This window comes from Pseudochaenichthys georgianus, unplaced genomic scaffold, assembly GCF_902827115.2.
Source record: "Pseudochaenichthys georgianus unplaced genomic scaffold, fPseGeo1.2 scaffold_1191_arrow_ctg1, whole genome shotgun sequence".
NCBI classification, from domain to species: Eukaryota; Metazoa; Chordata; class Actinopteri; order Perciformes; family Channichthyidae; genus Pseudochaenichthys; species Pseudochaenichthys georgianus.
Window position 1 is genome coordinate 32,564 of NW_027262125.1, and position 9,964 is coordinate 42,527.

Here is a 9,964-nt window from a genome sequence, read left to right on the forward strand (position 1 = left end):
AGAATGGTGTCAAAGTTTTTAGATTTTTCCTCATTTATAAATCGAATGAAAATATTAATTTAAAAAAAGCTTAAATCCTGGACTTTCACCAAATAAGTGGGGCGACAAGAAACGAAGAACAATAGAAGAGCGGTGGTAAAGATGGCAGCTCGCTCGGATTTTTACCTTGGTTGCTGATTGGCTAATGGCTACACAAGACAACACATCGTTATGACATCATAAAGTGGCCAAAATCTGATCAGCTCATTTTCAGACAGGTTTTTATAGAAATGGATCAAAAAGAGAGAAAATCTTTGTTCCTGAAACTTTCAGAGTCTCTTTCCACAGAGGGGACACATGTTGATGAAGAAGAGACATGGAGAAGAGGGGACACATGTTGATGTAGAAGAGACATGAGGAAGAGGGGACACATGTTGATGTAGAAGAGACATGGAGAAGAGGGGACACATGTTGATGTAGAAGAGACATGGAGAAGAGGGGACACATGTTGATGTAGAAGAGACATGGAGAAGAGGGGACACATGTTGATGTAGAAGAGACATGAAGAAGAGGGGACACATGTTGATGTAGAAGAGACGTGAAGAAGAGGGGACACATGTTGATGTAGAAGAGACATGAAGAAGAGGGGACACATGTTGATGTAGAAGAGACATGAAGAAGAGGGGACACATGTTGATGTAGAAGAGACATGAAGAAGAGGGGAGACATGTTGATGTAGAAGAGACGTGAAGAAGAGGGGACACATGTTGATGTAGAAGAGACATGAAGAAGAGGGGACACATGTTGATGTAGAAGAGACATGAAGAAGAGGGGACACATGTTGATGTAGAAGAGACATGAAGAAGAGGGGACACATGTTGATGTAGAAGAGACATGAAGAAGAGGGGACACATGTTGATGTAGAAGAGACATGGAGAAGAGGGGACACATGTTGATGTAGAAGAGACGTGAAGAAGAGGGGACACATGTTGATGAAGAAGAGACATGAAGAAGAGGGGACACATGTTGATGTAGAAGAGATGTGAAGAAGAGGATTTTGCATAATAGGCTAGTTGCAAACTATCTGTGTGCCTTGTCAAGAAATACAAAATGCTGTCATTGTGTAGAATTTATTGCAGTTTTCAGCATCGTATTATCGTTAAACTTCGACTGGTTATTTAGCGATGGCGAAGCCGACCCGGTCCTGTCCTCTGTCGAAAATGCTGTAGTACTGTGTCAGAAACACATCTCCCAGAATCCACAGGGGGCCTTCGGAGGAAATCATGTCCACGGCCTGGAAGCCACTGAAGCACAACTTCCTGTCGCCGAGCATCTCCTGGGGACAAAGACAGACGGAGGGAAGACGTTTTGAGTATCGTACCGTCTGCTTAAGATCCAGTTCGTTTGTCGTGTCAGCCATAAACAATATAGCAGAATAAATTATTGTCGTTAAGATCCACGATGTTAAAAATCAAAGCATACGTTTATTTTGAAAACATCTATTCGTGAAAAAAAAGATCGATGCTTGAATTTTTATTGTAACTTTTAAATTGAACACATTTAAGAGTTTCTCCCTACAGCCAAAGTTTAACAACTGTTTTCGAGATCGTAATTAATCAGAAAACCGTGAAAAGAAGACGGTGAATACGTTGGTTTATAGAATTTGGAGGTTTTGCAGTCTTATGAAAATGCTTTGAGTGAGTTCGGTCCGATTTGAGCAACAATATTGAAAAGAAACCCGGAATTATGTCCAAAAATATAACCTTCAGGCCGATGTTCTTGAAATCCAGGAGACATCTATGTGGAGAACTACTAAAAAAATATCTTGGAACATCCATTGGACCTCCTGCGACCCTCTAACTCTGTGAATCTCTGGTTACCTTGCAGTTCTTGAATTCCCTGAATCAGCTGAAATGCGTCAAACTATGTGCCAAGAAGCTATAAGCAAACAACGAGCGGTGCAGTGAACCAGACATAGGACGATAATCATTGAAAAACCTTCGTGGAAGCTCTTGACGGTTCCCTACGACGCCTCTGAAACCCTTTAGGAGATCCAGACAGTTCTCGATCCCCGACTTAGGCCCCGGCCACACGGGGACGGAAACGGCTAAACGCATAGGATTAACGCAAGCTTCCGTCCACACGCAATATTCACCGGATAGTGTCTGTCCACACGAGGCCGCTCCGTTTAGCGCCAACCGCTGGAGAAGCTGCAGTACATGCAGGAGCCTGTAGGTGGCGCTGTAACTTCCTCCACAAAAGCAGCGAAGAAGAAGCATGGTTGTCATGGTTGCCCTTCTGTTTATTCTCCGCGGTGGGGGCCGAGGGAACCGGGCAGAGTTTTTCGCCAGTCAGCGTGTATTAAAGTTTAAATCTTCCGGACACAATGATAAAAGTGCCGGTCAAAGGTCTTCTTTGTTATTTATTGAGCTTTAAAACAAATGAATAACGACTCTATATAATATAATAATAAAATACACGGAGCCTCTCTTTCTCCTCCTTCTCTTCGGACAGCGTCAGCGTCTGTCTCATGCAGCAGCTGATCCAGTAACGAGTGACCCGGCCCACAGTAAAAATAAACATATTTATAACTAGGTAGTTTGAGAGGTGTCTCCGTCCTGTCGGATTAGACTTCACTCGCGTTTCGGTCCATATCGAGAGAAAGATCAATAATCTGAATTCAGTGCAGTTTACTTTGACGCGGGGTGAGCAGCAGAGGTGGGGAGCGGCTATTGCGTCATCATTATCAGAACATGATCGTATCAGGCGTACACACGGAGCCGTTGGACCCCCAGAGCGTTGCGTATGCCGTTCTATCCACCTTGGGACCCGTTACCGTAGTCGTTTAGTGCCGTATTCGGTCGTCCTCGTGTGGCCGAACGGTCTATATGACACTAAACAGTAACGGCCGTTTTGGTCCTCGTGTGGCCGGGGCCGAACTTGCTAACAATATCGTCCTGGGAAAAAAGAACCTAAATAAGTGGAAGCAGAGACAGAAAGACAAACCTTCCTGATGTACTGCTCGGACGTCAGAGTGTAGTCCTTTCCTCCGAGGATGAATGTGATGTGAGGAAAGCTGGACAACCTGGCACAGTCCACGATGAACTGAAACAAAGAGAGCTTGTTAACACATCTCAAGACAAACGGGATTGTCCTACAGAGCGGAGCAGTGACGAGTCCTAAAACCCGGAAGTGAGTCAGCATTTCTCCACTTCCTGTTCCCTGGTCTCAGAGCCAATGGGATCTCTCCGTAGGGTTTAGGAGACTATCTGAACTAAGGTCTGAGGTTGAGACGCGTTGAAGAGACGGATCACGTTTTGTTCCACGACATTAAATCATCAGCAGTGATTTCTGAAGAGTTGTCTGAAAAACGATGGTTGTTACCAAGTGGCTGAACAGGACTACAGAAGTCGTGGAGGTCGTCGTACGTCATTACGCCGAACACGTAAACAGCTAGTTTCTGTTCTGCTTGAAAGCCAGTCCCTGCCTCCTGCAAAGTGTTCCAACAAACGCTTCAACTCGTTCCATTTAGAATCTGCATGTTTGAATATCGATCTGAAGTTGGCGAGACGTTGAAGTCGTGCTGCCGGACTCGCCTGGAGTTCCTTTATAGCAGGGGTGTCAAACTCAAGGCCCGGGGGCCAAATCCGGCCCGCGACTTAATTCAATGTGGCCCGCAAGAGCTTGCAAAGAATATAATACGTTTATTATACGGTTACACGCCACTTTACAGGAGCACGTTGCCCAAAAACTACATGTCCCACAATGCATCTTGTTTTGTGACATGCGCACTGAAGAGACTTGCAATTATTTGCCCTGGACTTCTGCTTTCAGACGTAGTTAATTATGAAGTTATTACCCTATCCGATGATAATCCAATGCACAGGAAGTTATGTATTATAATACATTATTTTTATATTAAATATATATATATGTATATTTATAAAGTCTTAAAGTCACAACCGGCCCTTTGAGTGCAACCATAATGCTGATGTGGCCCGCGATGATATTGAGTTTGACACCCCTGCTTTGTAGCATCACGTTAGCATTTAGCTTCTGGCCGTTAGAGTTATGATTCGAACATTATGAAAGTAGACGTGGAGATTATCCGGTTGAACAAAACGTGCATTTATCAAACAGGTTCGTTTTCCACAGACCTTAATTCCAGTTTTTTCCCAAAACCCTGTGGAGAAATCCCGTTGCTTTGTTGTGCGGGGAACCGGCCGCTTCCTGCAGGGTCGGCCCACAGAAACACGTCATCCCCGCACCGCTCTATCTACTCTTACGATGAGGTAATAAAGGTCTCGAACCTCTCCGATGTTGGTGGGCGTGGCTCCGATCAGCTGCTGGATGTCCAGGATGTCGTCAGTGGGTCCAGTGATGAGAGAAGTTCCAGTGTCGACGATGGCCTGACAGCCGTGAGGACAGAAGGGATTCACACCCTGCACCACCACGCTGAGACACACACACATGTTCTTTGAGTTGTGTTCAAATCCTTGTTTTTCTATTATCAATCGGACTACATGTCGCGACTACTCTCGCTGCAAAAGGAAGTCTACTTGTCTCTGAAGGATAGACAGCAACAGGGTGTGTTTAGGGCGGGGCTAGCTTTTGATTGACAGTTTGCTACCTTGGTTTCAGTTGTACTATAAGACAAGATGAGAGGTACTATATTGATTCCAAATTGGTAAATGTTTGCGTTTGCATAAAAAACTCAAACATTGCACATAAGTAGAAATTAAAGAGTAGAAATAAACAATACTAGAAATAAACATCTCAAAATAGAACATATACAGTAGACTGTGAAGATAAACTATCTATAAACTCTGACGATAAAACACTATTGAAGGGAATTTACGGTCTCGATGAGTTGTTTAAGTTCTTCATCGATACAGAATGATGGTCAGTGACATAGTCGATACAGGGGGGGGGGATGTTTAGGGCGGGGCTAGCTTTTGATTGACAGTTTGCTACCTTGGTGTGGGTTGTTCCTCTAGGAGCCCTTAGAGGTAATTGAATACGTGTTGAAAGTTATCCTTCTCCTCCGCACAGGGTCAGGACACTTCCATTCCATTATACACAGAATAACACTTTAAAAACCAACAGGGATACCTGTCCATCTTGATCTGCCAGTAGGCCTTAGCAGTCACGGGGAGCCAGTTGATTGGTCCGTCGTACAACATCTCGTCTGTTCCGCCCAGCAGCAGCTCGCCCTCTGAGTTTCCATTTGATTTCCTGCAGGGATAACACATGTTCACTTAAATATAATGAAAATACAAATCCAGAAACCCTCAACTCTGCTGCAACTCTTTGGGAACCTTTCAACAATAGCCGCGTTCACACTGCGGTACTTTTCCCACAAAGGTTCATGCGAACTTAGTTCATGATCGCGTTCACACCAAAAAGAGCCGGTACTAAAATTAGTTCATGCGAACCTTTTCACCCGCTCGAAAGTCCCTGCGAGAGAGCAGGGACTTTCGAGCGGCTCTTTTGTGAGAAAAGAGCTATATGTCTGATTGGCTGGGCGGATTGCAAACCACGCCCCGTAAAACTCCCAACAAGTTTTGTGAAGCCGCCATTTTATTATCCTCGCATTAGCATTATTAGCATTAGCATTATTAGCATTAGCGTTAGCATTAGCCCAGCACAGAAACGCAGAGAGACTAACTTACGGCAACACAACATAAAACATGGGAGCGGTGGAGATGAGGAGGTGTCGGCGTTCTGGCGATTTACTCGGAAGGCTTCAGGAGAAGCTGCTGGGACTCCCAGCAGCTTCTACTGAAGCCTTCCCCAACTCCGGGGACTTCCGGCCGGGGACTTTGGGCGGCAGTATACGCCGTGAAGTGGTTTGCGGCCTGCCAGTAAACCCAAAGCAGAAGAAGAAGAAGTGACGTCAGCGGCTTCATTTGCCTAATCCACTCTTAGGGACTCATTCTGGTGTGAATCTGTACTTAGTTCATGAGAACTAAAGAGTTCGCATGAACCTTTGTGGGAAAAGTACCGCAGTGTGAACGCGGCTCATGGACTATCCTGAGACAACGGGGAACAACACACACTTCTTCTACACGTTTCCCCCCCAAAAAGAAACTCTGTGAACTTTTGTTCTGGACCCTGCTTGAACCCTTGAATACCGAAACTTGAAATCTGTGGACCCTTGGAGTCCAATTTGAAGAACGTAGACTTCCAGTTTGGAAACCACAAGGAAGTTTATTTGTACAGAAGGAACCACAACAAAAATGATCCTATAAAGAACCCTAAACTGGTTTTACTGGTGGTCTCCTGGTGTGAATGCTGGAAGGTCGACTCGCTTCTTAGCAGAGATGGCACAAGTACACACATCCAAGTAGAAGTACAGATACTCGTGTTTAAAAGTACTCTGGTGAAAGTAGAAGTACTGACTAAACTTCTTTACTCAAGTCAAAGTAAAGAGGCTTTGAAGTGTACTTCAGTAGAAAGTACCCATAGCTAGCAGCTGCTTTAAAGAGTACCTGACCTCCCTTTATATCAATAGAACAATAATGTCATTGTTAGCTAATGAATGTTTCCATGGTGACCAACGGCAACATGACAACGTTTCCATTGGTCCCTCTTCTTTAGAGAAGACCAGGAAGTGATGGATACACGGATCGTGTTCCAACCAATAGGCACGCAGTGACTCTGAAGAATAATGACCACGCACCAACACACATTCAGACTAAAGGAACCAGCTGTTTGGGAAATGAGAGAAGTAGAAAGTACAGGTATTTGGGTTCAACATGTAAGAAGTAGAAAGTACAGCTATTTCTGTTCAACATGTGAGAAGTAGAAAGTACAGGTATTTGAGTTCAACATGTAAGAAGTAGAAAGTACAGGTATTTGAGTTCAACATGTAAGAAGTAGAAAGTACAAGTATTTGAGTTCAACATGTAAGAAGTAGAAAGTACAGGTATTTGAGTTCAACATGTAAGAAGTAGAAAGTACAAGTATTTGAGTTCAACATGTAAGAAGTAGAAAGTACAGGTATTTGAGTTCAACATGTAAGAAGTAGAAAGTACAAGTATTTGAGTTCAACATGTAAGAAGTAGAAAGTACAGGTATTTGAGTTCAACATGTGAGAAGTAGAAAGTACAGGTATTTGAGTTCAACATGAGAGAAGTAGAAAGTACAGGTATTTGTGTTCAACATGTAAGAAGTAGAAAGTACAGGTATTTGTGTTCAACATGTGAGAAGTAGAAAGTACAGGTATTTGAGTTCAACATGTAAGAAGTAGAAAGTACAAGTATTTGAGTTCAACATGTAAGAAGTAGAAAGTACAGGTATTTGAGTTCAACATGTAAGAAGTAGAAAGTACAGGTATTTGAGTTCAACATGAGAGAAGTAGAAAGTACAGGTATTTGAGTTCAACATGAGAGAAGTAGAAAGTACAGGTATTTGGGTTCAACATGTAAGAAGTAGAAAGTACAGGTATTTGCGTTCAACATGTAAGAAGTAGAAAGTACAGGTATTTGAGTTCAACATGTAAGAAGTAGAAAGTACAGGTATTTGAGTTCAACATGTGAGAAGTAGAAAGTACAGGTATTTGAGTTCAACATGTGAGAAGTAGAAAGTACAGGTATTTGTGTTCAACATGTGAGAAGTAGAAAGTACAGGTATTTGAGTTCAACATGTAAGAAGTAGAAAGTACAAGTATTTGAGTTCAACATGTAAGAAGTAGAAAGTACAGGTATTTGAGTTCAACATGTAAGAAGTAGAAAGTACAAGTATTTGTGTTCAACATGTGAGAAGTAGAAAGTACAGGTATTTGAGTTCAACATGTAAGAAGTAGAAAGTACAAGTATTTGAGTTCAACATGTAAGAAGTAGAAAGTACAGGTATTTGAGTTCAACATGTAAGAAGTAGAAAGTACAGGTATTTGAGTTCAACATGAGAGAAGTAGAAAGTACAGGTATTTGAGTTCAACATGAGAGAAGTAGAAAGTACAGGTATTTGGGTTCAACATGTAAGAAGTAGAAAGTACAGGTATTTGTGTTCAACATGTGAGAAGTAGAAAGTACAGGTATTTGCGTTCAACATGTAAGAAGTAGAAAGTACAGGTATTTGAGTTCAACATGTAAGAAGTAGAAAGTACAGGTATTTGAGTTCAACATGTGAGAAGTAGAAAGTACAGGTATTTGAGTTCAACATGTGAGAAGTAGAAAGTACAGGTATTTGAGTTCAACATGTAAGACGTCAAAGTAAAAAGTCGTCAGAAAGATAAGTAGTGGAGTAAAGTACTGATACCAGAAACATGTACTTAGGTAAAGTAACGCAATATTTGTACTCCACTACTTCCCACCTCTGCTTCTTACCCCCTAATATCCCTCCAGGAGCGTCTGCGGCGTTTTTAGCGATCGCGGCCACTCTAGTCAATGGGTGCTATTCCACCAGACCCTCGAAGCGTCCCAGAAGCTCCTCGCCGCAAGGAATGTCTAAAATATAGGATGAATCCTATTTTTGACGCGGACGCTTCCGGTGGGATCAGGGGGTGAGTCATGGTGTTAGTTCAGATAAAGCCCGTCTCACCTGCTCAGGTAGAAGGAGAAGACGGGATTGTCCAACAACTTCTGCGCCAACATGTTGTCGAAAACGGGGTTTCCCAGGATCTCTGCCAGGGCCGGGTAACCCATCCCCAAAACGCCATCAAACCTCGCCTTCAAAAACCCAGTGCCGGGCTCATAGACCGACTCCCCGAACTCCTGCCTCTTAATCGCCATACCTGCCACCTGGACGAGAACACAGATGTTCCACTCAAGCTTCTCCACAACATGGGGTCAGAACAAAGAGAACGTCGGTTAAGCATTGGAGTCAAAAGATGCCAACTTCCATTTTCAAACTAAATATTTATGAGATTCTCGAGGTTTCTTTTATTGATTTGACTTCAAACGTCTTTAGCTTTAAAAAAATCCTTGTAATTTCTTCAATTTCTCTGTGGCTCTAGTTCTGCATGAGAGAGTCGTTTAATAGATTCTTGCTGTATTGCTCATTTGTAAATTCAACATGTATATTTCTACTTCCTTGTTTCTTCATGCTGCAACTCAAACATTTCGCAAATTGGGATCAATAAAGTACTTCTAATCTTAAAACACCTCAAAACTGTCTAACTTGCAAAAAACATTTATTTCCATGTATTATTTGTTGTACTAGAACGTTGAACCTGCATCCAATAGTATCGCGGAGTATCTTTTTGTACCTAAGAATATGTTTTTTGCAAGTCAGACCGGTGCCGGAGTTCATTTGAAGTCATGCTGATATGTTAGCAGAATAAACGGACCATCAGGAAGTCTCGGCCCATGACCCCCAGCAGGTGCCCTGATCCGTAGTTTATCCCAAACTTCCGACCGTCATGGTGGAAAGTCGTGGATTCAAACGCCTTGAAGCGCTTGTGCAACGCTGTGAACACACACACACACACACACACACACACACACACACACACACACACACACACACACACACACACACACACACACACACACACACACACACACACACACACACACACACACACACACACACACACACACAGAGGGAGAGACCTTGAACTTCTTATCACAGTAAACCATACTGTCATGCTGTCCTGACCCACAAACACATCCCTCTGATACTCACACCTGTGAGTTGTGTACTGTAGAGATTGTGTGTGTGTGTGTGTGTGTGTGTGTGTGTGTGTGTGTGTGTGTGTGTGTGTGTGTGTGTGTGTGTGTGTGTGTGTGTGTGTGTGTGTGTGTGTGTGTGTGTGTGTGTTACCACAGGCTTGGCTGACGCAGTAGGCCGAAGGCACCCACAGATCGGCCGATCCGGTGTCAAAGACCACAGAGAAGTTTTGCTCCGGGGTCCCCAACGCGATGTCACCGAAATACTGAGCCTACACACACACACACACACACACACACACACACACACACACACACACACACACACACACACACACACACACACACACACACACACACACACACACACA

General features: G+C 43.3%; 1 protein-coding gene across 1 annotated transcript; it reads right to left on the bottom strand.

The window, feature by feature from the left end:
- Window positions 1–1,093: 1,093 nt before the first annotated feature.
- On the bottom strand, window positions 1,094–9,384 carry nots (nothepsin). Its single transcript, XM_034077007.2, has 6 exons — window positions 9,272–9,384; window positions 8,524–8,723; window positions 5,092–5,214; window positions 4,290–4,434; window positions 2,986–3,084; window positions 1,094–1,315 (listed from the first exon to the last, which is right to left on the bottom strand). The coding sequence occupies exons 1-6, from the start codon at window positions 9,290–9,292 to the stop codon at window positions 1,154–1,156; spliced, it is 750 nt and encodes a 249-aa protein (XP_033932898.2). The 5' UTR covers window positions 9,293–9,384; the 3' UTR covers window positions 1,094–1,153.
- Between the last annotated feature and the right edge of the window lie 580 nt (window positions 9,385–9,964).

Bases quoted from the DNA above. Each gene is read 5' to 3' on its own strand.
- nots (XM_034077007.2), bottom strand. From the start codon at position 9,292: ATGGGCCGAGACTTCCTGATG. The intron at 5,215-8,523 runs GTGAGACGGGCT...TTATCCCTGCAG, and splicing joins TTCTCCTTCTACCTGAGCAG to GAAATCAAATGGAAACTCAG. The intron at 3,085-4,289 runs GTTCGAGACCTT...TCTTTGTTTCAG, and splicing joins CGCCCACCAACATCGGAGAG to TTCATCGTGGACTGTGCCAG.